The sequence below is a fragment of the Scyliorhinus torazame genome, chromosome 1 (assembly GCF_047496885.1).
Source record: "Scyliorhinus torazame isolate Kashiwa2021f chromosome 1, sScyTor2.1, whole genome shotgun sequence".
Lineage (NCBI taxonomy): Eukaryota > Metazoa > Chordata > Chondrichthyes > Carcharhiniformes > Scyliorhinidae > Scyliorhinus > Scyliorhinus torazame.
The window spans coordinates 360,670,443-360,697,699 of record NC_092707.1 but is presented as its reverse complement, the minus strand read 5'-3'; the positions used below and the strand labels follow the sequence as shown (position 1 = coordinate 360,697,699).

Below are 27,257 nucleotides of genomic sequence, written 5' to 3'. Positions count from 1 at the left end.
TCTGCAAATTTACTCACCCACCCTTCTGCGCCTTCCTCTAGGTCATTGATAAAAATGACAAACAGCAACGGCCCCAGAACAGATCCTGGTGGTACTCCACTTGTAACTGAACTCCATTCTGAACATTTCCCATCAACCACCACCCTCTGTCTTCTTTCAGCTAGCCAATTTCTGATCCACATCTCTAAATCACCCTCAATCCCCAGCCTCCGTATTTTCTGCAATAGCCTACCGTGGGAAACCTTATCAAACGCTTTGCTGAAATCCATATACACCACATCAACTGCTCTACCCTCGTCTACCTGTTCAGTCACCTTCTCAAAGAACTCGATAAGGTTTGTGAGGCATGACCTACCCTTCACAAAGCCATGCTGACTATCCCTGATCATATTATTCCTATCTAGATGATTATAAATCTTGTCTCTTATAATCCCCTCCAAGACTTTACCCACTACAGACGTGAGGCTCACCGGTCTATAGTTGCCGGGGTTGTCTCTGCTCCCCTTTTTGAACAAAGGGACCACATTTGCTATCCTCTTGATGGGCCGAATGGCCTCCTTCTGCACTGTAAATTCTATGATCTACGATCTAGACTGCTGGAATGGAATTTCTCTCCATGAAATGGATTTGGACAGTCTCCAGCCATTTATTTGTAGCCATTTCACAAAAATGGAGGCCGCCACACCAATGTTTATGAGGCCTGGCAATTAAAAGCAACACCCATAACATCAGAGGCTGCTCCCTCTGCCTTCCCGCCCACCCAAAACTTGCTGCCAGTTAAAATTTCCCCTAACACATCATCACATGAAAATTTGTGGTACGGTTGTCACTTACCCAAAAATAGGTCTCGATATTCATTAATAATAACAGAGAGTGCTGGCATAACTCAGCTGGTCTGCCAGCATCTGTGGAGAGAGAATCTGAGTTAACGTTTCAAGTCCAATATGACTTGTTCGGAGCGGATGCCGCCAGGCGAGCTGTGTTTTTCCAGCGCCTGCTGTTCCTACTTTAGATCTCCTGCATATGCAGGGTTTTGCTTTTGTCCCAATATTCTTTAGTTGTATATGATAGAAAAATTAGGCTGTTCACTTGATCGGCTTGTTGATTTTAAGTTGCAATGGAGATTAAAACTTAAACCTAAAATTCACATGTAAATTGATAATCATCCTCAGCTTTGTCAGTTCAAAATTTTATTAGCTGAAGATTGGCACTTACCATGTCCTGAATTCTCATAGACGGACAGTATTCCTTATACTGACATGGGATATGATTGGCATGGATCAAATATGCTTCCCATCTCATAAGTTGGACGAGGTGCAAATCTAAAGGAAATGTATGGGCAAATAAAATGAATGAAGTTTATCGATAAATACTTTTACAGAAGCGGGAATAAAAAAAATTGAATAACTTTTTTCAAGTAGCTTAATTTCCATCTAAATTTTGTTACAGACAGCAAATCGAGATCCACAACGCTCACCAATGCAATGGGATAGCAGTGCTAATGCGGGCTTCAGTACAGCAAACACAACTTGGCTTAATGTCCACCCAAATTATGCTACAGTAAATGTTGAAGTAAGTGAAACAATTTTCAGTATTATTTATACAAAAGCTGATTAGATGAAAAGCTAATTAAGTGAAGTAAGTACAAAAGCTACACTTGTATTCCTGCAGTTTGAAGGATCTAAAGTCCAGGTGTAGATCATCTGGTCAGAAATGGGGGAAAGGTCAGTTAAACAATAATACATTGTTTAACAGATAACAATAATACATTGTCTATCCAGGCAATTTAAACCTGTTTGATTTCTCGGGGATTAGTAACTCAAGCGCTTTTTAAAATTATACTGATGTGCGTTCCTGAAGTTTATCATTTCCTGTATAATCGTTTTGACAGGTTGAAATGAAGCAACAAAACTCTACTTTGACCCTGTACCGTGAACTGAGCTTTCTTCGTCAGAATGAACTGCCTATTCACAGGGGATGGATGTGTTACATTTGGAACGATACAGATGTATTTGCATATGTGAGAGAACAGGATGGTTTGGATACAGTCTTCTTGGTTGTACTGAATTTTGGTAACGATTCAACAACTAACCTGGCAAGCAACGTTCCATATCTTCCCAAAGAAGCAAATGTGAGACTCAGTACTGACATTAATAACAACGGAAATAAGGTTCAAACAGCATCAGTGATAACTAGTGCTGGTGAAGGTCTTGTACTAGAATATAGAACGAACAATCCATTTCACAATAAGGCAGAATTCAAAGACAGGTGCTTTATTTCAGAGAAAGCATGTTATTTGGGTACATTTGATATACTTTACAAGAATTGTTAAGAGTTTTTGGAAAAAGGTTTTAAAAGATCTTCTGAAGATTCACTAATCAATAGCAATGTAGTGTACAAAAGAGCATTTAGTGAAACATGCATGAAATTATAAGAACTTCAGCCATTGATATGTGAGCAAATTACGCAATAATAAACTACTGTTTACTTTTAGTTTTTTGTATGCAAAACATTTTGCCAAAATGAATGCTTCCAAGAACTCATCTCCTCCATGGGACCTCTATCTTGTACCCTGAATCCCTAGCTGACTCAGCTCCACATTATAGAATCAGCTCAGCTCAGCACAATGCTCTTTGACATCATCAGTGATCCCTTTTCCTCAGGCCCTGTGTCCTGTGAATGTCCCTTTAAGAAAAGTGTGTTTTATCAAATGGCTGCAGTGATGTCATTGTGTGGGTGGAGCTGGAATGTGATTCTGCTTTTTACTTTCGTTTTGAGCTGGAAGCTCTTTTTGGCTGTGTTTTAGTTTTGCTTTCAGTTGGAGAGCTGCATTCAAACAAGAAGGTGTATATCTCTCTCTTTCTAAAGAATGTCTCCAGATCACTTGATGATTTCAAAGTAATACCTGTTTCTGTAGAGAATTCAAACCTACTGTCTTTGTTAAAAAGTGTTTTGGCTTATGGATGTTGTTAAGAAAGTTGCTAAGGGTTACTTATAGAGTATTGTATCTTTTTTGGGGGGGGGTTTCAGTGTTAGTAGTTGGTAAGATGTTTACTGTGGGTTTATAAAATGTTAACTGGATTCATAGAATAAAAATTGTTTTGTTTAAAAATACTTTTAGTTCTCTGTTGCATCACACCTGTAAAGTGGGCCCTTGTGCGCCCCATAACCAAAATCTATTCAAAGTTATGGGTCAGGTGAACTCCATGATATACTTTGGTGTTCTCTAAACCCTGGCCCATAATACCTGTTCCACCATTTCATAAGATTGTTCTCTTTCCATACACAGTTCATGTCAGATTCTGTCTTATTTTTACTCTCCTGTTTCTTTGTAAGGTACTTTATTGTTGCCACCCAAATGTTTAATCATTCCTTGTTTGAATTCTTTCAGGCAATCATTCTGTTCTACTCAGCTGAGACCAGTAAAAGCCTACTTTGTTGCTGGAACTGTGGTACTCGACCTGTGCTTGTCCTCTCGTTTTCTTCATGATATTGATATGGCCAATTTCCTCCTCTTTGTCTCTTCCGTGCACCTGCCTTATGTCATGGCTGTCTTTTAGCTCAAATGTAAGTTGTTGTTCGACAGATTGACTGCTTGGTCAGTAATATATTTGGGAGGAATGTTTCAAGAGGAAGAAAGTTTGCATGCATGTGAAGAGTTAAATTCTCTGAAATTGATGTCAGTTCATGATCCCAACATCATCAGTTCTTTTAGGTTTCTGCAGGGTGGGATTGAAGGTAAGTGTGGAATCCAATTGGATCTCTTGACTAAATAATCAATGTAATTAAAAAGCCAATAATGGCCTGCTTTAACCTTCAATACTTGATTTCCTGGCCAGGGCACTGTTTTCCCAACCATAGCAGGAAGAAACTAAACAGTTCAAGCCATGGCCAAATAAGAGGCTGCTGTTCAAATCACTTTTTCTATCAGAGTGCTATCCCCGCTTGACAGTGATTGTCAACGTCTTGGAAGGCGCTTCACCCATTTAGCACTTGATTCACCTTCGGCTGCACATCCCTGTGCCAGTCTTCACCACGGCATGGGAGCACCTTGCACCTCTGATGAGGGAAGGAGCAGAAGTAATACTGCCGCCATCAGCACCAACAACAGCAGAAGTAGGAGCAAAATCAACAACAGGTCCAGCTGCCTTCTCGTCAGGCTCATACCACTCCATTGGGCAGAAGGGATGTACTCTTATGTATACTGAGATCTAGGTCCAAGATGGTGGGACCCTAAACACTTGGTTTACTGTTACAGAATGGAATCGCTTTAACTATGGCTACCTCGGTGTCGATGTGAAGAGGCTAGAAGGGGTTTAGGGATGTATATATGTTGGGATTTCCCCTTAATACTCAGGAACTAATTTTCATCAGCAATCCTATGAATAGAAGGAGAAGGCAGGTGAATGACGCATTTTCTTCACTAAGGTGCAAGGTCTGAAGTCAGCATTAAAGGAAAGTTTGATCTAGTACTCCAGGCCAACAGTGGTAATGAAGATGATGGCTGAATTTTTTGCCTGTCATATGTGCAGGCAGGCCTGGAAGCAGGTGTGAAATGCATTTGCGGCAGTGGTCAACCCTAGAACACAATTTCACGCTGGCTGGCCAATTGTGGGCCATCCAGTGTGAAGCATGCTCTGTGAAAGACTGAGTACTGCTGGGGAGCGTGGGAAGGGAGTGGCAGCGAGCAAAGAGAGAGCGCAAGCTGACGTTTCCATTGTGCTCCCTTGGGGACAGCCTCTGCAGAGCTGACCTCTATAACAAGATCAAGTTTGACTTCCGGTGATGGCCATGGAGTGAGTGGCCGCTTATTTGCTAGCTCCTGCTCTGGACCTTTTTACTTGATTTACGGTGCATTTGATGACAAAACAGGAGACTGGTGAAGGATTCCCCCCAGTATATGGATTTGTGGACCAGAAGTGGTCTGAAAAGGAGAGAACGTTGGTCGAAGAAGGGAGTGGAGTCTGCGCCACAGGAGAATAGGCGGAGGATCAGGGACCGAAACTGCCGGCCCACTGGTCAACGGAACAGCTGGTGGTCTTTCTACAGGAGAAATGTGATCAGCAAAGAATGGAATACCTGGATCCGATTAAGATGGGGATTGATCGTGTGGAGCAGAGGTTGGAAGCCCAGGGCCAGGTGATCCAGAAGGTGCAAGACGCTGTGGCTGAGCACGATGACCAGCTAGCCATGATGGCGGTGGAGATGGGGCTGATGAAGGACCAGCAGAAGAGGCTGCAAGAAAAAGTGGAGGATTGGAGGACAGGTCGTGCAGGCAGAACCTGAGGATCATTGGCCTGCCGGAGGGCAGCGAGGGATCGGACGCGTATGTTTGAGAAGCTGCGTTTGCTCGACCCTTGGAGGTGGACAGAGCGCACGGGGCGCTTATGAGGAAGCCGCTGAGGAATGAGCCGCCGAGGGCCATGGTGCTACAAATGCACTGGTCTCTGTGCAAGGAACAGATATTGAGGTGGGCCAGGCAGACGAAGAGCTGTTCATGGGAAGGCCGTGAGCTGCGTATCTACCAGGACTTGGGTGTAGAACTTGCCAAAAGAAGGGAGAGTTTTAACAAGGTGAAATTGGCCCTCTTTAAGAAGAGGTGAAGTTCGGCATGCTGTACCCAGCGCATTTGTGAGTCATTTATGAGGGCCAGGAACTTTACTTTGGATCGCCAGATGAGGTGATGAACTTTGTTAAGGACAGGGGACTGGCAGGTGATGGAGGACATTGAATTTGGGGGTGAGTAGTTGTGTTCTAGATATGCTGCTAAATCTCTTTTTTCTTTGGGTTTTGTATGTATTGTTTTGCATTAAGTTTTGGGCTGTTGCTCAGTTTTGTATGCGGGTTAACTTTGTTCTTAATGGGGGATGGAATTTTCTTCTTTGTGTTTGTTGGGGATTGTGATGTTTGCATATGTATGTTTGAGCGGGGAGGGAGGGAGATCATTCGGGGTAGGATGCTTGGCGGCATGGGCGGGGCTACCAGGCTAGCTGGGCGGGCTAGCAGGTGATAAGTTTGTTGAGAGGGGTTGGGATTGTTGTTTTGTTATGGGGGGGGGGGGGGTATTGATCTGGGACAGGGGAGGGACTGGCGCCTGGAGACAGATTGGGGGTCGATGACGGTGGGCACCCGAGGGTTGGTCTGAGGAGGGTTATGGTTGATCGGCTGGGAGGGGGCGGGCTGGGGGGGGGGGGGGGGGGGGGGGGGGAGGGTTCCCTCCGACAAGGCTGATCACATGGAATGTGAGAGGGTTGAATGGGCCGGTCAAGAGGGCTCACGTGTTTGCACATCTGAAGAGCTTAAAGAAGAAAGTGGCAATGCTGCAGGAGACACTCCTGAGGGTGGTAGATCAGACTGGGCTGAGGAAGGGGTGAGTTGGACAGATATTTCATTCGGGGCTAGACTCTAAAACTAGGGGGGGGCGGTAGAGCTTTTGATCAATAAACGGGTGTCATTTGAGTTAGGGAGCATAGTGACAGACTCGGGGGGGATGTTATGGTGAGTGGGAAGCTGGAGGGGATGCCGGTTGTATTAGTGAACATCTATGCACAAAACTGGGAAGACGTGGAGTTTGTGAGGCGGGTGCTGGGGAATTTTACAGTCGGCTGTGTGAGTCGGAGCCCCCAGCTGGGGTGGAGGGGATGAGGCAATTCTTGGAGGGTCTGGAGTTTCCAAAGGTGGAGGAAGGGTTGGTGGAGAGGTTCGGAGCCTCGATCGGGATTGTTGAAGTAGTAGAGGGATTGGAGTTAGGCAAGACCCTGGGGCCGGACGGATACCCAGTGGAATTTTGTAAGACGTTTTCTGGGATGCTGGGTCCGTTACTGGTGAGGGCATTTAATGAGGCAAGTGAGCGGGGTGTTCTTCCCCTAACAATGTCACAGGCTTCGATCTTCTTGATTCTGAAGTGGGGGAAGGATCCAGAACAATGCGGGTCATATAGTCCAATCTCCCTACTGAATGTAGATGCCAAATTACTGGCCAAGGTTTTGGCCTCCAGGATAGAGAATTGTGTTCCGGCCGTGATAGGGGAGGACCAGATGGGATTTGTCAAAGGAAGGCAGTTAACGGCCAATGTTAGAAGACTCTTGAATGTCATCATGATCCCCGCCGATTGAAGGGAGGTGGACGTGGTGGTCGCTTTGGATGTGGAGAAGGCCGTTGACCTGGCGGAGTGGAAGTATTTGTGGGAGGTCCTGGGGTGGTTTGGGTTTGGCTAGGGCTACGTAGACTGGGTCTGGTTGCTGTACTAGGCGCCGGTGGCGAGTGTGTGGACGAACCGAGTGAGCTCGGACTATTTCAGACTGAGGCAGGGGAGGAGGCAGGGATGTCCACTCTCCCCACTGTTGTTTGCCTTGGCTATTGAGCCATTGGCGATGGCGCTGAGAGCTTCAAAGGGCTGGAAGGGGTCTGGAGCACAGGGTCTCGTTGTATGCGGACGACCTGTATATCTCTGACTCACTAGGGGGAATAGGAGAGATTATGTGGATCTTGGGGGAATTTGGCCTGTTCACTGGGTATAAATTGAACATGGGTAAGAGTGAGGTTTTTATGATCTAGGTGAGGGGGCAGGAGAGGAGCCTATTTAAAGTGGTGGGAGGGAGTTTTCGATACTTGGGAATTCAGGTGGCACGGGGATGGGAGCTGTTACATGAATTAAATCTGGCCCGGTTAGTTGAGCAAATGAAGGAGGACTTTTGGAGGTGGGACATGCTCTCGCTGTTACTGGCGGGGAGGGTACAGACTGTAAAGATGACGGTTCTCCTGAGATTTTTGTTTGTTTGCTAGTGTCTCCCTATTTTAATACCAAAGGCCTTTTTAAGTGGGTTAAGGTGGTTATCTCTGGGTTTATATGGGCGGGCAAAACCCCACGGATAAGGAAGGTGCTGTTGGAACGGGGCCGAGGGGGGTGGGAGACGGTTGGCCCTACCGAACTTCAGGAAATACTACTGGGTGGCAAATATCGTCATGATCAGCAAGTAGTAGTGGGGGAAAGGTCGGTGTGGGAGCGGGTGGTGGCAGAGTCTTGTAGGGGCATAAGCTTAGGGGCACTGGTAACGGCACCTTTGCCGTTCTCGCCGGCCCGACACTCCACAAATCTGATGGTGGTGGCGGCTCTGAGGGTATGGGGGCAGTGGCGGAAGCATATTGGAGTGGAGGGAGCATCGGTGTGGGCTCCAATTTGTGGCAATCAGAGGTTTGTGCCAGGAGGTTGGATGGGGGGGGGTTTCGGAGGTAGCAAAGAGCAGGGATTGAGAAGCTGGGGGATCTGTTTATCGAAGGGAGCTTTCCATGTTTGGAAGATTTGGAGGAGGAGTTTGAATTGCCGGGTGGGAATGTGTTTCGCTATCTGCAGGTCATAGACTTTGTACGAAGGTAGATTTTGACCTTTCCGCTTCTACCGCCACAGGGAATACAGGAGAAGGTAGTTTCAAAAATGGGAGTGGGGAAGGGAAGGTCTCGGAGATTTATAAAGAGCTCATGGAGTGGGAGGGAACCCAGATTAGGGAGGTAAAGCGCAGGTGGGAAGATGAGCTGGGTAAGGAGCTAGAGGCAGGTTTGTGGAAGGATGCTCCGAGTAGAGTCAACACGTCCTCATCATGTACCAGGCTCAGCCTGATACAATTCAAGGTGGTTGACCGGGCATACATTATGGTGGCCTGGATGAGCAGGTTTTTTGGGGTGGAGAACAGGTGTGGGAGGTGTGCAGGAGGGCCCGCAAATCATGTCCACATGTTTTGGGCAAGTCCGAAGCTTAGGGGATTCTGGCAGGGATTTGCCGATGTCCTGTCCATGGTGCTAAAAACGAGGGTGGCGCCGAGTTCAGAGGTGGTGATCTTTGGAGTGTCGGAAGACCCGGGAGTCCAGGGGGCGAGAGGGGCTGACGTTTTGGCCTCTGCCTCCTTGGTAGCCCGGAGACGGATCCTATTATCGTGGAGGGACTCGGAGCCCCCGAAATCAGGGGTACGGGTTAGTGACATGGCTGGGTTTCTCAGGCTTGAGAAAATTAAGTTCACCCTGAGAAGATCAATGTTAGCGTTCGTTCGGAGGTGGCAGCCGTTTATCGACTTATTCGGGGAAAACTAAATTGTTAGCAGATACAATAAGGGGGGGGGGGGGGTAGGGGGTAGAGGGAGTTAGCTTAGTTTAGTTTAGGCGGGATCAGCGAGAGGAGATGGAGGGACTTGGAAATTGTGTGTATAAACCATGTTGGTTGGGTATGGTTGTTGGTTGGTGGGTGTTACGTGCTGAATTATGTTTACATTTGTTGTTGTAAAATCATAAATGCCTTAATAAAATGTTTTGAGGAACTCCATAAAAGAGAAGCAATAAAAAATACAAAATCCCTGTGCAAGTACTCGCTCTCTTGCCTTGCAGTCTTGCCTTGCAGCCTTGCCACTGGAGGTTGGATGTGCAATAAAACGCCTACATATTTAAACTCACATGTTGTATTGATAAAGAAAATGTCAAGGACAGCAGAGGAGGCACAAGCTGAGGTATCATTATGCAACAAATTCTGATGAAAGAATAACAAAAGTAATTTTGAAACATGAACAGCGACGCAAAATCATCACTGGTTTGAATATAAAATCATCTCTTGAGTTCTCTCATTAAATTACTTATTTTACGATACACAAAGAAACAAATTAGAAAAATAGTTTATTGGCGTTTAAAACATTGCTCTGATGTTATATCTTGCCCAATAAACAAACAATGCTGCTGGTTTGAAATAATTGAACTACACCACTGAACATCCATCGTTGGCTACCAGAAATAAATACTGATTCAAAGTTTATCAATACAAAAGAATGAATACTACAAATACAGAATTTATGTCCAATGATTCGAAAGAATAGTTTTTCCATGAAATCACTTATTAGTTCATGAGTGGTAGAGAAAACCTACAACAGTTATTCGTGGACGCTTTGGACACCGAGTTCCAGCTGTTTGTATAAAAATGCATAATGTCTGGCAACCTATAAAATAAAAAGTTGTGTAGTCAATTGCCAGAAAATGATTACTTATTGCTTAAATGTGATACTTTGATCATTACAACAAATAAAAACTACAACAGGTGTATTTTAAAAACCATGTTTATCCTCCTCAAGGAGTCCGTGTGTGTGTGTGAATGTCGGGGGGGGGGGGGGGGGGGGATGATAGGACAAATACTTTTAAGTCGGTCTATCTATTTCAAAAAATTACACATTTAAAGTTGTCCTAATGTGGGCAATGAGTGACATTTTGGTTTGTTCACTGCTGAGTTGAGTCTAATAAAACCACTCAACACTGAAAAGCCATAATTCTGTGATGTGGAACCATCAGAAAACAGGAATTTTCCAGATTTGATCCCTGGTCTGTGCTAATTTAGCTGATTACAAGGGACTGCAATTTGATAATCTGTTCTACATATTGATTATCATTCATTATGAAAACATTTTGCCCAAATTTCTTGTGCATCTATCCTTAACTTAATGCTATGCCTTCTTACTCTTGAATAACTGTATCCCTAAGCACATTCCCCAAACCCAATCATAATCTTAAATAATTAGAAATGTCGCATTTTTGCTTTTATATTCAATGCCCCATTTATGAAACCTAAAATTACAATTTCTCTTACTTTGCCATTTAAAAAAACCCTGTACTCATTTGAGGATTTATATACCTTCAACAGCAACTATATTTTCTGTTCCTTCATTATTCAGTTTTTTAAAAAGAATTTACGGTGCAGGAGGCCATTCGGCCCATCGGATCTGCACCGGCTCTTGGAAAGAGCACCCTACTTAGGCCCAAGCCTCCGCCCTATCCCAGTAATCCAACCTAACCGTTTAGACACTAAGGGGCAATTTAGCATGGCCAATCCACCTAATCTGCACATCTTTGGATGGTGGGAAGAACCAGAGAAAACCCACGCATGCACGGGGAGAAAGTGCAAACTCCACAGTCACCCGAGGCCGGAATTGAACCCGGAACCCTGGAGCGGTGAGGCTGCAGTGCTAACCACTGTGCCGCCCAGACTATTTGGACTAGTATTTTTCTCTCTAACATGTCACGGGTAACTATCCATGGAAGTACGTTGGAATTGTCTGAAGGTTCTGACTCTTAAGTCAAGAATTTTGTTGAGGCGTTAGGGGTCTTTGCCTGCTGGCTGGACAGCAGGGTTCAGTGTTCAGGAGGGTCCACCAAACAACAAGCCAAGCAGTCAGTGTTAAGGCCAGCTGTGGGCCTTCCCCTGTTATCAAGATCCAAGGGGCAGAAGTCTTGCCTCCCGAGCTGGCAGCTCTTGTGCTCTGAGTGCCACTGTGGAGGCCATGGCTGATGCTTGGAGAACAGTCACTGGAATCCCAGGATCATGGAGAGATAATGCAAATTAGATATGGTTCTGAGCTCGGGGGACTTCAAACAACCGTTCAATCGCACCACATCAAGCAAGGTCATTGTTGGAAAAGAGAATCAGTATGCTAATGCATTACTACATTACAACACATTCTGATACGAACAGTTAAAATAAATCTGCGCACTCGATTGTGGAGAGAAAAACAAAGATTTACTTCGTATATTGATTCTTCCCAATCTGATGGACCAAAGTGATCACCTCCAGGTTGGATATCCAAAATTATGTCTGGTAATTCATCTTTGATTAAAGGCGACATGCAAACCAAAAGAAAAATGCAGAAAAATTGAAAAAGTACTTTATGAAGCATATTATCTCATTCAATTATTAAACAAAATTATTCCAATTCAATCATGAAATGAAAATGAAAATCGCTTAACGTCACAAGTAGGCTTCAAATGAAGTTACTGTGAAAAGCCCCTAGTCGCCACATTCCGGCACCTGTTCGGGGAGGCTGATACGGGAATTGAACCGTGCTGCTGGCCTGCCTTGGTCTGCTTTCAAAGCCAGCGATTTAGCCCTGTGCTAAACAGCCCCTGCCAATCATACCAACATAGAAGAGTTTTGTTTAATTATAGCATTCTATTTGTGCTTTAAAATTTATGGATAATTTTATTCTATTTGTATTCATTTGATAGACCATGGAGCTTTCATTCTTAATATATAACATGTGTGGGCAAGAAGGAAACTGACCAGGCTGCACTCAGTATCTTGATAGGCATCCAGGATCAGGAATTAATCAGTATTAATCATCTGTATTAGTCAAATGCTGCCACTCAAAATATATCGAGGAATTGTTTTAAGCAATTTAAAAATATTATGTTTGGCGATACAGAAATGAGTTATGAGCAGAAATTTGAGGGGGGGAAAAAACACTTCTCAAAACCGCTGTAATGTGCATCTGGGTCACCGATTGCACCCGGACCGGAAATTCTACCTCCAAGGGAACAAGAAACATTTGTAGAGTAAGAGTCATAAAGAGTGTCAGATATACATATGAGAGGAAACAGTTAAGGGGAGGCTTGCACAAAAGAGGGAAAAGTGAGTAAAATATTGGTTGGCATAGTCTTAGAGGAAGAAAAAATAAAAGAATTAGGTGAATTGGACATTCTGAATCCTCCCTCTGTGTACCCGAACAGGCGCGGAGTGTGGCGACTAGGGGCTTTTCACAGTAATTTCACTGCGGTGTTAATGTAAGCCTACTTGTGACAATAAAGATTATTATTATCAAAAGAACAAATAGCACAGAACCAAAAAAGGATTAAATAATGGCCTCTAGCTGAAAGGAGAGCACAAAGCTACCAGAGAAAAATAAATATTTGAAAACAGTAAGTAAAAATGATCAGAATAAAAATTCTTATAAAACAGCCTATTTGCCCAGATCAGATTTTAATTCTGAGCTTTTAGAAGTACATGTTGCAGTATATTTAAACACCCAATTCTATATGCAGTATTTGTGTTAGCAGTGATATTTTCCCACAGTGCCTTTATAATGCTACTTCCTCTTCACAACACATGTAGTCAAAGGGGCCACTGTTATCATAACTATTCACAAATACAAATCTATTATCCCCCCATCACATTACAGGCTTTTCTCCATTTAATGCTTTAGAAGACACTGCAGTGGAGTATTGCCTGCGTGGTGGTCCTTGAGCTAAAATGTTTTCAATCTTTTTGAGCTTGCGTTTTATACTAATTGATAAGCAATCCAAATTATTCAGCTAATTACCAGCAAAGTCAAAATATGGTACAACGATACTCGGCCATCGTTTGTATGACTATTAATATTGTGATAAAAAATAATAAATGATTCATGTAGCTGGCCTTGCCATATGATGTTACCAGGCGTGGGATAATGACAATCTGATTACCAGGTCACAATTAGAAAAGAGGAGATTGCCTTTTTGGAGAGGAGCAGTCTAATAAACTCACGCTATTCTGTAAGGTGCACAAGTTGCCCATGTAATCAGTGAATGCATTGAAACACTGGCAACCATCCGGGAAAATATATTGCAGTGTTTGGCCCTGCAGTTAGCCACATCTTTTCAAATTCTTATTGAAACAGCAATGGAAATTTTGTTTTTTAAGCTTGGAGAACATTGCAGTTACCAGTAAATCAATAATAAGAATCTTTACTAGTGAGTGAATGTATATAATAGATGTGATGTATAATTATTAACAAATGCCACAAAATAAAGAATGCAGATGCAAGCTAAATAAACCAGTACTACAGGTTAATAAGTAACAGCAAGGTACAAAGGCTTCCTTAAATTCCTCCAACACATTAAAAGCACTTGCATGCGTGCAAACATGTGAACTGTAAAGCTAATATTTGGCATCGGAGAAACAATGCACTGAATTTTGTTGGATGGCTTATGACCCTGACGTTGGTTTCAATTCCAGGTTGGGAAACCAAATATGGCAATAGTGGGATGTCAGACGCAATGTTCCTGGTGCCTGCCAATTAAGAAGATGTCTCTGGGAGCCTTGTCCAATTAGGGTTGGCAGCCAGATTCCAGCATCCGGCGTTGTATTCAGCATTGCTGGTGGATAATGCCGACAGCCTCCTTCTTGTGGGTGGCATGGAGGCAATTGCCATTGTAGCAGGTACAGTATATGTGACAGTATCAGAGAGACAGTCTCCATGAAGCGGCTGCATTGGCATTTTTTTTCTATTTGGGAGGACCTCAGTATTGTAATGTACTGTCATCAAATTAATAAAATGCCTCAAATGCATCTCAGACCTCCCACTGTCGGGATCCTGACATGCTGGGAGACCTGCGTACCTTTGAGAAAATTTCAATTCAATGCCAGAATAGGGACTGACTAATCCAATTAAGTGCCCAAAGATGTCCTGAAAGACGAGCTGTTAGGTAATTTGGCCATTTTGAATTCTCCCTCCATGTACCCGAACAGGCGCCGAATGTGGCGACTAGGGGATTTTCAGTAACTTCATTGTGACAATAAAGATTATTATTATTATGTTGCCGCTGGGGGTCCACCTCTGGGGAAAGCGTACGGAAGTGGGAATCTGCCAGGGTGCTGGCCCGACTTCATCTCATTGAAATTCCCATGCTCCAATTCCTCCAACCCATCTCTGAAGCTGTCTCTGCTACAGCTACAAAAGATAATCTCAGACACCAAGTGTTAACTACCATTTCAAGAATAGGTAAAAATTGCATCAACTACCATTATTGGAAACTTCTAAGATAGTTAAAGTCTTTACTCACAACTGGAGACGATAAGTCCACAACCAACTATATACCAGTGACTATATCATGTGCTGATTCCCCTCAGACATTCGGGTAACTGAGAAGTACCCCCTAAAAGTGTATATATTTAGTGCTGTGTGACTAAACATACCTGGACTTAATAAATATATGACCTTAAAACCTGCAATTTGTTTTAAATTCCTGAGACAGCTCATTGCTTGGAGTAATAGAACTGGCAGTGACATATATGTAACGGTGGCCAATCTCACCCATTGTATTACACGCATTAACAGCCGCAGCATTTCTCAGTTTCCGTGTATATCTTAGCAAACCTGACAATGGCACACGCTTGTCATCCTGGTAGGCTGTGATGAATACAGAAGGGTATTTCTGAAAAACAAATGGTCAAGTGTGTTGAAATCTTAATTCTTGCTAAGATTACATTCTCATTGAAAGTAGTTCTTGGACTGTTTTATTTCACATTTCAATTTAAAAAGATCAATGCGGAAAACATAGTCTACAATACCACTGTGATGGCAGTTATTGCAAAAAATGTATGAACTGATGGTCCATAAGCTTTATTATGCAGCCTTCACTTGTATCAAGAGGAGGAAATGTTTGGAAGAGCTAGTAAGCCGAACAGTGTGTGGGAGCTGCATTCACACAGTACATCTACAATAGAAGTATTCTGACTGATGATTCACTGGTAATTGTGCTTCCTTCCAGTGTCAGTCTCACTTACTACTGATGTCATATTTTTGAAATGTTAGTGTTGGAAAATGAAATAGTTTCACATTATAGACACCTAGAGGCATATTTTAACTTTCATTGGCAGATGAAATATTACTGGGTAAGTGATTGCCGCCCAATATACATCCCCATCCTCCGATTGTCAGTGTCAGTTTGTGCTGTGGGTCCATAGCAACTAGGAGCCATCCACTTCACATTGGATCCAATAGTGAAACAGAGATAGACAGGTTAAGTGGAGGATGAAGCAGATACCATGAAAGGAAAGATATTTTTTTGCATTGCACTTTCATCCAATTAGTGGGGACTAGATAAAAGCATATGGTGCAACCGTGGGGCAATGTAACATACATTCACTCCGTTTTCAGATATTTAATTTTATAAAATAATAGATGGAGAAAAAATCTACTGAAGTTAATAGTTCTTTGCAACTGTTTTAGAGTGACCATTGCTCTAAGGACTGTTTATCCTGTAAAGTTGAACAAAGAACAGTACAGCACAGGAACAGGCCCTTCGGTCCTCTAAGCTTGCGCCGATCACGTGTCCTATGTAGACCAACCGCCTGTATCCTACTATAGTCTGTTTATGCGTCTATCTAGATAAGTCTTAAAAAAGTCGCTAACGTATCTGCCTCAACCACCTCACTTGGCAGTGCATTCCAGGCCACCACCACCCTCTGTGTAAAAAAACCTCCCCGCACATCTCCACTGAACCTATTCCCCCTCACCTTGAACTTATGCCCCCTTGTAATTATCATTTTCGCCCTGGGAAAAAGCCTCCGACTGTTCACCCGAACCATACCCCATATAATTTTATAAACTTCTATCAGGTCACCCCTCAACCTCTGTCTGTCTAGGGAGAACAATCCCAGTTTATTCAATCTCTCCTCACAGCTAATACCCTCCATACCAGGCAACATCCTGGTAATCCTTTTCTGTACTCTCTCCAAAGCATCCATGTCCTTCTGGTAGTGTGGTGACCAGAATTCGATACAGTATTCCAAATCTGGCCTAACCAATGTTCTATATAACTGTAACATAATTTGCAAACTTTTATACTCGATGCCCTGTTTGATGAAGGCAAGCATTCCATATTCTTTCTTTACCATCATTTCCACCTGTGCTGCCACTTTTAAGGATCTATGGACCTGCACACACAGACCTCTGTGTGTTTATCCTCCTGATGGTTCTGACATTTATTTTGTACCTCCCATCTGAATTGGATTTACCAAAATGCATCACCTCGCATTTATCCGAATTAAATTCCATCTGCCATTTATCCACCCAATTTTGCAGCCTATCTATATCTGACAATCTTCTTCACTATCTGCAACTGCTGCAATCTTAATATCATCCGCAAACTTGCTAACCAGACCCTGCTACGTTTTCTTCCAAGTCATTAATATATATTACAAAGAGCAGAGGTCCCAGTAATGATCCCTGTGGAACACCACTAGTTACAGACCTCCATTCGGAAAAACACCCTCCCACTGCTACCATTTGTTTTCTACTGCCAAGCCAGTTCTGAATCCATCCAGCTAGTTCACCCCTGACCCAGTGTGATCTAATCTTTTGCACCAGCCTGCCATGAGGGACCTTATCAAATGCTTTACTAAAGTCCATGTAGACAACATCCACAGCCCTTCCCTCGTCAATCATTTTTGTCACCTCCTCAAAAAACTCAATTAAATTAGTGAGACATGACCTCCATCGTACAGAACCATGCTGTCTGTCACTAATAAGACCGTTTACTTCCAAATGTGCAAAGATCCTATCTCTGAGAATCTTTTTCAACAATTTCACTATCACTGACATCAAGCTCACTGGCCTATAATTACCCGGGTTATCCTTGCTACCCTGCTTAGGTCTCAGTTAGAATATGTTAACATAGTTAATGACTGATGTAAGAGTGTGACAGGATATTTAGCATTATTTACTTTTGTAATCATGTATTTATGTAAATTTACATATTTACCTAAAAATGGTCAAAAAATGTTGTGTGCTTGCCAGTGCTGTCGTGTAGCCAAATAGTGTTGCAAGATGTCAGCGTCATTGCTAATCTGAAGTTGGTCATATCAAGGCTAACTTTAACTGTAAAAGACAAACTTTAACCATAACATCTCGGTTTATCTTACTGCAGTTACCAAACTTCTGAGTGGGTTGGACTGGGCTCCGTAAGTGGAACTTAACAAAGCACGTGGAGGAAGCCAGGGAGGATCTTAAGAGGTGGTATGCACTGCACTTAATGTTGGCGGGGGGTTCCAAGTGGTGAAAATGAATATTTTGCCAAGGTTCTTGTTTATCTTTCAGGCTCTCCCGATCTTTATATCAAAGGCCTTTTTTCGGAAAGTGAACACGATCATTTCGGACTTAGTATGGGCGGGAAGGTGCAGAGGGTGGGGAGAACTCTGCTACAGAGGCAGAGACAGCAGAGGGGGTTGGCGTTGCCAAACTTGCTTCATTATTATTGGGCGGTGAATGTGGACAACGTGCAGCGGTGGTGGGAAGGAGAAGGGGTAGAGTGGGTTAGGATGGAGGAGAAATCTTATAAGGGCTCTAGTTTGAGGGCTATGGTGATGGCAGCATTGCCAGTGGCTCCAAGTAGGGATTCAGGGAGCTCGGTGGTGCAGTCCACGGTGAAGATATGGAATCAGCTGAGGAGGCATTTTAGGGTGGAAAGGATGTCGGTGTTAACACCGAGAATCATGGGTTTGAGTCAAGGGGGATGGATAGTGTATACAGGAGGTGGAAGGCTGGTCAAGGTGAAGGATCTGTATTTGGAGGAAGGGTTTGGCAGCCTGGAGGAGCAAAGGGAGAGGGTAGAGCTGCCGAGGGGGAGGGAGTTCAGGTATCTGCAGGTTTGGGAATTTGCGCGAAAGGTCTGGAGAGGGTTCCCTAGATTGCCGGGATACACTCTGCTGGAGCGACTGCTACTTCCGGATGTGGAAGAGGAGGGAAGAATTGGGGATATATACAAGTGGCTGGGGGAGCAGCGAAGCAAGCGGGTGGTGAAGATCAAGGATAAATGGGAATGGGAGATGGGAGGGGAGATCAATTGGGGAGTATGGAGTGAGGCACTGCGAAGGGTAAACAGGACCTCCTCTTGTTGAAAGGATGAACCTGATACAGTTTAAGGGTGCATATGACTCAGGGTGTGGCAGATGAATGTGAGAGGTGTGGGCGGAGGTCAGCGAATCATGCGCACATGATTTGGGGTTGCAAAAAACTGGGAAGATTCTGGGCGGGAGTGTTCGCGATCTTAGCCAGGATACTAAGGGAGGAGGTGGACCCTTTGGTGGCGATATTTGGGATTTCAGAGAAGCCGGAGCTCATGGAGAGGAGGAACGCCGATGCCTTGGCCTTTGTCATGATATCCACATTAACATATCATGGTGCAATCACACACACACACTGATGGACGGGTAGATGGACCAACCAACACACACACATCACAGCCAATCACCAGTGAGAGCACACGCACTATAAAACAGGGAACACCACAGTTCCCGCTCATTCTACCAGGAGATAGCTCAGAGCACAGAGCTCACAGCGTGCCACTCAGACATACACCATGTGCTGAGTGTCTCTCTAAGATTATGCTAGGGCTGGGTCCACAGGTTAGCTGGTGAAGTACGAACCACAGCCAGAATTTAATAGTTATTATTGTACAGAATAATAAAACAGAGTTGTACCTCTACAACCATGTTGGTTCGTTTGTGTATCGGAACACCCAACACGACATGATACCAGGTCTGGAAACTCACCAGCGACTGTGAAACCTACCTGCACCTCTTCAGAAACCCGCCATCCTGCGCCATGGAAACCATCAGCCCGCCGCAGCCGCTCCGGATCGCTGGAAATCTTGCGTCAACTGGAGGCTGTTTAAACAGCGCTTCCAACTCTTCCTAGAAGCCACAGACAGGGAGAATTCATCGGACACCAGGAAGATCGCCCTCCTCCTCTCCACGGTGGGGCAACACGCCATCCACATCTACAACTCCCTGGCATTCGCCAAAGGCGAGGACAAGACGAAGTACAAGACGGTCCTTCTAAAATTTGAGGAACACTTCAGCGTGGAAGTTAATGAGAGCTTCGAGAGGTACCTCTTCCAGCAGCGCCTGCAGGGTAAGGATGATCCTTTTCAATCTTATTTGACACACCTCCGTATCCTCGCGGAGTCCTGCGGTTATGAGGCCACCTCCGACTCCATGATTCGGGATCAGATAGTTTTTGGAGTCACCTCGGACACCCTACGCCAGCAGTTCCTCAAAATAAAGCGCCTCACCCTAGCCACCGCCATCGAGGCCTGCGTCCTCCACGAAAACGCGACCAGCCGGTACTCCCAATTCCAGGCGGCCGAATCGGCACGGCAGGGATCCTATGAGGCCGAGTGGGTCCAGTCAATCGAGTTCCTCCCGGCCCGCGGCCCGGACGAGGGCGGCCATTTTGCGCGCTTTCCGAGGCCTCCCACGCTTGTACGCGCCAAAAGAGGGGATGTCGACGCAGAGGGACGGGATGCGCAGGCGTGCTCTACGCAGGACCACACCGCGCATGCGCGGTGGTGCAACGAACGCCATGACGTCACGATGTGCGGCAACTGTGGATCCGCACACTTAAAACGGCAATGTCCGGCCAAAATGCGACAATGCCTCCGCTGTGGCAGGATGGACCACTACGCTGCCTGCTGTCGAGCAGCTCAACCTGCCAACTCTCTGCAATTCCGCCAGCCTCGCAGGGACGTGCGGGCCATTCAGCCCCCATAAACCGGGTCATACCCTGACGACGTGCAGACCAGTGATAACGACGACCGGGAACCCTTCTGCGTTGCGGTAATAAACAAGAACCGGGTGTCCCCAAGTCAGACCCACCAGCCGATGCCAGTGCACAGCATTCATCCGGGCGATGAATGGTGTGCCACCCTAACGGTCAACCCGAATTCGTCGCCCACCTAATAGACTGGACTTATGAGCCTGTTTGCACATTGGACTCACTGAATTGTTTTGCAATACTGTTAACGTGTTTCTTTCTTGTCGTTCCAGAAGTTCTCTTTCGATATTTGCTGATTGCAGTTGTTTTGTTCGTGGTACAACCTCGTTGCTCTGTTGCACCTGACACCTTCCTATGTATATAGTTTAGCCTCATGTGCATGTTGTAAATATTGCACACACATACTCAGATGCACTCTGTACACACCAATATTTATTACCATGTAGGCACATATCCTTGTGAAAAGGGGGGATATCATGATATCCACATTAACATATCATGGTGCAATCACACACACCCACTGATGGACAGGTAGATGGACCAACCAACACACACACAACATCACAGCCAATCACCAGTGAGAGCACACGCACTAAAGAACAGGGAACACCACAGTTCACGCTCATTCTACCAGGAGATAGCTCAGAGCACAGAGCTCACAGCGTGCCACTCAAGATATACACCATGTGCTAAATGCCTCACTAAGATAGTGCTAGGGCTGAGTCCACAGGTTAGCTGGTGAAGTACGAACCACGGCCAGAAGTTAATAGTTATTATTGTACAGAATAATAAAACAGAGTTGTACCATCTACATCCGTGTTGGTTCGTTTGTGTATCGGAACACCCAACACGACAGCCTTCGCCTCTCTGATTGCACCACGGCGAATTTTACTGGTGTGGCAGTCTGCATCACCACCGGGGGTAGGGGCTTGGCTGGGTGACCTGTACGACTTCCTACAGTTGGAGAAGATAAAGTATGAGTTATGGGGCTCTGCAGGGGGGTTTGAGAAAAGGTGGGGGATAATTGTGACCGTGTTTGAGGAGCTGTTTATCACGGGGTGGGGTGAAAAAGGGAATAAATCTGTACAAACTGTATAGTTGATTGCTGTGAAGTATGCTTCCCTGGGTAAACCCCGTGATAAACAGCTCCTCAAACACGGTCACAATTATCCCCCACCTTTTCTCAAACCCCCCTGCAGAGCCCCATAACTCATACTGGTATTGGGGAATGAGCCCGGCCAGGTGGTAGATGTTTCAGTAGGGGAGCATTTCGGTAACAGTGACCACAATTCAGTAAGTTTTAAAGTACTGGTGGACAAGGATAAGAGTGGTCCGAGGATGAATGTGCTAAATTGGGGGAAGGCTAATTATAACAATATTAGGTGGGAACTGAAGAACATAGATTGGGGGCGGATGTTTGAGGGCAAATCAACATCTGACATGTGGGAGGCTTTCAAGTGGCAGTTGAAAGGAATACAGGACCGGCATGTTCCTGTGAGGAAGAAAGATAAATACGGCAATTTTCGGGAACCTTGGATGACGAGTGATATTGTAGGCCTCGTCAAAAAGAAAAAGGAGGCGTTTGTCAGGGCTAAAAGGCTGGGAACAGACGATGCCTGCGTGGAATATAAGGAAAGTAGGAAGGAACTTAAGCAAGGAGTCAGGAGGGCTAGAAGGGGTCACGAAAAGTCATTGGCAAATAGGGTTAAGGAAAATCCCAAGGCTTTTTACACGTACATAAAAAGCAAGAGGGTAGCCAGGGAAAGGGTTGGCCCACTGAAGGATAGGCAAGGAAATCTATGTGTGGAGCCAGAGGAAATGGGCGAGGTACTAAATGAATACTTTGCCTCAGTATTCACCAAAGAGAAGGAATTGGTAGATGTCGAGTCTGGAGAAGGCGGTGTAGATAGCCTGGGTCACATTGTGATCCAAAAAGACGAGGTGTTGGGTGTCTTAAAAAATATTACGGTAGATAAGTCCCCAGGGCCTGATGGGATCTACCCCAGAATACTGAAGGAGGCTGGAGAGGAAATTGCTGAGGCCTTGACAGAAATCTGTGGATCCTCGCTGTCTTCAGGGGATGTCCCGGAGGATTGGAGAATAGCCAATGTTGTTCCTCTGTTTAAGAAGGGTAGCAAGGATAATCCCGGGAACTACAGGCCGGTGAGCCTTACTTCAGTGGTAGGGAAATTACTGGAGAGAATTCTTCGAGACAGGATCTACTCCCATTTGGAAGCAAATGGACGTATTAGTGAGAGGCAGCACGGTTTTGTGAAGGGGAGGTCGTGTCTCACTAACTTGATAGAGTTTTTCGAGGAGGTCACTAAGATGATTGATGCAGGTAGGGCAGTAGATGTTGTCTATATGGACTTCAGTAAGGCCTTTGACAAGGTCCCTCATGGTAGACTAGTACAAAAGGTGAAGTCACACGGGATCAGGGGTGAGCTGGCAAGGTGGATACAGAAGTGGCTAGGCCATAGAAGGCAGAGAGTAGCAATGGAGGGATGCTTTTCTAATTGGAGGGCTGTGACCAGTGGTGTTCCACAGGGATCAGTGCTGGGACCTTTGCTCTTTGTAGTATATATAAATGATTTGGAGGAAAATGTAACTTGTCTGATTAGTAAGTTTGCAGACGACACAAAGGTTGGTGGAATTGCGGATAGCGATGAGGACTGTCGGAGGATACAGCAGGATTTAGATTGTCTGGAGACTTGGGCGGAGAGATGGCAGATGGAGTTTAATCTGGACAAATGTGAGGTAATGCATTTTGGAATGTCTAATGCAGGTAGGGAATATACAGTGAATGGTAGAACCCTCAAGAGTATTGAAAGTCAAAGAGATCTAGGAGTACAGGTCCACAGGTCATTGAAAGGGGCAACACAGGTGGAGAAGGTAGTCAAGAAGGCATACGGCATGCTTGCCTTCATTGGCCGGGGCATTGAGTATAAGAATTGGCAAGTCATGTTGCAGTTGTATAGAACCTTAGTTAGGCCACACTTGGAGTATAGTGTTCAATTCTGGTCGCCACACTGCCAGAAGGATGTGGAGGCTTTAGAGAGGGTGCAGAAGAGATTTACCAGAATGTTGCCTGGTATGGAGGGCATTAGCTATGAGGAGCGATTGAATAAACTCGGTTTGTTCTCACTGGAACGAAGGAGGTTGAAGGGAGACCTGATAGAGGTATACAAAATTATGAGGGGCATAGACAGAGTGGATAGTCAGAGGCTTTTCCCCAGGGTAGAGGGGTCAATTACTAGAGAGCATAGTTTTAAGGTGAGAGGGGCAAGGTTTAGAGTAGATGTACGAGGCAAGTTTTTTACGCAGAGGGTAGTGGGTGCCTGGAACTCGCTACCGGAGGAGGTAGTGGAAGCAGGGACGATAGGGACATTTAAGGGGCATCTTGACAAATATATGAATAGGATGGGAATAGAAGGATACGGACCTAGGAAGTGTAGAAGATTGTAGTTTAGTCGGGCAGCATGGTAGGCACGGGCTTGGAGGGCCGAAGGGCCTGTTCCTGTGCTGTACATTTCTTTGTTCTTTGGGTGTTTATTTGCTGTAACCTGTTTTGATACATGTTTGTCATAAAATACATTACTGAGTGGGTGCCCAGTTCCAAACACATTCACCTTTCTTATTATTACTTTCTATTTTATCTTTATTTTTTCTGTCCCCCCACAACTGTACCGTGGAAGGCACCATCAAGGCCATTATATTGTCTACCACAAGAAACATAGTTCTCATGAAAGTTCACAGATGTGAAACAGTAACTCTTGTGTTTCTCTCCCTTCAGATTCTGCCAGATCTGCTGAGTAGTTCCAACAGTTTGTGCTTTTATTATATGAGGAAGTGCTTGATTGGTTAATGTTGATATCCACTCCCACTACTGGTTTCTGCTGCCTATTCCAGTTCATTTGCCTTTGAAGTGGGGGGGGGGGAAAGAAAAAAAAGAGTAGCACAAGCCAAGAATAGGATTTCAATGCCAACTTCCAAAGTAAGCTTACTTCTTAAGTGACTTAACAGCACCTTCAGTGAAGTTGCATTTTACATCACAGTAACCTCATAGCATTACAATTACCATCTATAGTTAGTTACCTGTGGCTTGATATTCTGATAAGGACAATAGGCTTGAATGTATTTTAAAAGATTTTGGTCAGACGAAGGATCTCCCCACTCTTCTTGCTCTTCAATTGTGAGTGGTAATAAAGGATCCAGCATGGTGTTGAGAACATCAAGGAAAGGAGCCTGTGAAGAAAAATATCTGATCCAATCAGCAATTAATTTTACTGCAAGCTATGATTACTGTGAAAAGAACATAATAAAAAAGTGAAACGTATAAAGTCCTTCTACTTTCCTACTATTCTCTGTGGGCCATACATGAAGACCGTTGGTGGAGAGAGGGGTTTGTTAACAGACACACTCAGTGAAAGACTCCACAAAAGTGCCGATAAATCAGGAAACCAATGAAAGGGGGATCAAAGCTCGTCTTTCCTCGCCATTATCAATGCTCCTACAAGCTGCACCAGTATTCCATCTTGTATGCTCATAGTGTCATGTAATTGCTAAAATGTGAAAGTTAAATTGCCCAGGGCTATCTTTTCTTCCTTTGAGTAGTGACAAGCAAAAGCAGGTGTACACTCATCATTTCTGCTGCACCAACTGACCAATCACCAGTGTTTCTTCTTCAGAATGTGACCAACCCTATCTCCAGTATTTTACTCCTACTGCTAAGTATGAATGGCTTCAAGCTTTATAAGGTTTCAAAAGATTTTGATGTGTGGAAAGCCATTCAGAGGCTTCTGATAAGCATAACTCCACCCACTCGTTCCATTTCTACAGCCTGAGTCACTGGGGAGCAGCATGGATTGTTTCTGGAATCTATTTCCATCAATGGACTGAGGACATCATTCTATTTAAGGAAGTTGCCAACATAAGCTGAAGCAATGTTGCCATATGAAATAGCTTTGGGCATTGCGCAGCATTCTCCTGAACACTTTGTTATCTCAGTGCTGGAGTACTTTTATTACAACAGGAATAGAGACATTTTTGATCGGTTATGGATAATAATAATCTTTATTAGTGTCACAAGTAGGCTTACATTACACTGCAATGAAGTTACTGTGAAAATCGCCTGGTTGCCGCACTACGGCGCCTGTTTGGGTACACTGGGGGAGAATTTAGAATGTCCAATTCACCAAACAAGCAAGACTGGGAACCATGTGGCACTGATTTCCACAAACGTGGACCAGGCGTACCGGCACTTAGAGGAATCTCCTGGGCGATTTGAGGCCCTCGGGTGGTTGAGCTCGGTGTAGGGTGGCATCCAGGCATCGTGTACTGTCAGCATGGCACCTTGACAGTGACACTCGTCTCCCTGGAAGTGCCACCCAGGCAATGCCAGGGTGCCCAGGTGGTATCTTGCCCATGCTGGGTAACAGGGCCCGGGGTGCCTTGCCCTTATGATGTGGGGTGCAGGAGCCTCGAGGATCCCTAATTCAGGGTTCTTCAAAGTTCGGGTCGTGACCCTCGGGTGGGTGTCAAAAGGGTTGCGATGTCACGGCGGCATGGTGGCACAGTGGTTAACACTGCTGCCTCACGACGCCGAGGACTGGGGTTCGATCCCGGCCCCTGGTCACTGTCCATGTGGAGTTTGCACATTCTCCCCGTGCCTGTATGGGTTTCACCCCCACAACCCAAAGATGTGCAGGTTAGGTGGACTGGTCATGCTAAATGGCCCTTAATTGGAAAAAAATAATTGGGCACTTCAAATTAAAAAAGTAGCACTAACAATAAGGGTTGCGATGTTAAGGGTCAATGTTCTGAGTACATCAACCTATATTGCAGTTTTCCAACGGCAGCATTCAGAAGTCAGCAGGGTAATTTCGACCTTAAATGTCGATGTCCTCTTGCAGTGGTTGCCAACCGCGGGAAGCTTGAAATGTGCCCAGTCTGCTGCGGAATATATCGGTGAGTGCAGGTGACTCTATCTTTAATTCCCGCTGCCTCGGAAAGGCAGCCGGCATAATTAAGGACCCCACGCACCCCGGGCATACTCTCTTCCACCTTCTTCCGTTAGGAAAAAGATACCAAAGTTTGAGGTCACGTACCAACCGACTCAAGAACAGCTTCTTCCCTGCTGCCATCAGACTTTTGAATGGACCTACCTCGTATTAAGTTGATCTTTTCTCTACACCCTAGCGATGACTGTAACATGACATCTGCAGTCTCGCCTTCCTTCCCTATGTACGGTATGCGTTGTCTGTATAGCATGCAAGAAACAATACTTTTCACTGTATACTAATACATGTGACAATAATAAATCAAATGAAATCAAAAAAGGACTGGAAGCGGAGGGCGGGAAAGCGGGGAGTGGAAGGGGAGCAGCCGCCAGGCACTCACTTTAATTGTGTATTTTAGGAATTTTTTTTTAACATCAGCATTTATGTGGTCACGCATCAGTGCTAATCATTTACCCGTGCAACATCACTGAAATTTAATGTTGATGATACTGAAGAAAATTCAAGTCCCGTCTCGTCGGGGGTAAGCCAACCCAGAAAACACATCTGCAAAACCTGGGTTTTTATCTAATATTAGAAGCTTGCTTCCAGAGAGCTAAAGACAATTTGATTGTGTCAGAGATTCAGTTAGCTGAGCGGGACCAAGAATTTCTTAGACACAGATAAAAGCTCTATACCTTGTTTTTTCCTAACGCCTCTGGGGTAGTAAGCTTAGTGAGGGGTACCTTTACCTCCTGCTGTCCCTGTGTGTTTCGTAAAAATAATTTGTTTTCTCTGATTTTGGACATATCCTTACAGAAGTTGAAATTGCCACTTTATAATTCCCAGAGGTGAACACAGAATGAATCAACTCAAATGAGAAGCTTCCATTGTCTTGTGCTGCCTTCAGATGGGGAAAATGGTGAACATGCGGCAGGACCCATGTTTGAACCCAGGCACTGCTCCTCATTAGTTTCACGTTAACCTGCCTGTCCAATTGTAACATATTCTGCTTGCATTTCTGATTCACATTTGATTTTCATTCTTAAGTGTTTTGCAATGCCCCCCCCCCACCCCCCCAAAAGGATTGCAACAAGGAATGGAAAAAAATTTCTTTCTGGGAATTTGGTTTGAAATAGGAGAAGGG

General features: G+C 44.8%; 2 protein-coding genes across 2 annotated transcripts in view; one reads left to right on the top strand and one right to left on the bottom strand.

Moving 5' to 3' along the window:
• LOC140426301 (amino acid transporter heavy chain SLC3A1-like) overlaps positions 1-3,112 on the top strand; it is a 45,488-nt gene extending 42,376 nt beyond the window's left edge. Inside the window, exons 9-10 of the mRNA XM_072510888.1 lie at positions 1,450-1,572; positions 1,892-3,112. Of these exons, the coding sequence (XP_072366989.1) occupies positions 1,450-1,572; positions 1,892-2,332 (564 nt within the window). The 3' untranslated portion in view covers positions 2,333-3,112. The remainder of the gene's footprint in view (positions 1-1,449; positions 1,573-1,891) is intronic.
• Positions 3,113-9,640: 6,528 nt separating this feature from the next.
• prepl (prolyl endopeptidase like) overlaps positions 9,641-27,257 on the bottom strand; it is an 82,086-nt gene continuing 64,469 nt past the window's right edge. Inside the window, exons 11-14 of the mRNA XM_072510875.1 lie at positions 24,210-24,359; positions 14,871-14,991; positions 11,547-11,629; positions 9,641-9,974 (exon numbers count right to left, since the gene is read on the bottom strand). Coding sequence (XP_072366976.1) covers positions 9,909-9,974; positions 11,547-11,629; positions 14,871-14,991; positions 24,210-24,359 — 420 coding nt within the window. The 3' untranslated portion in view covers positions 9,641-9,908. The remainder of the gene's footprint in view (positions 9,975-11,546; positions 11,630-14,870; positions 14,992-24,209; positions 24,360-27,257) is intronic.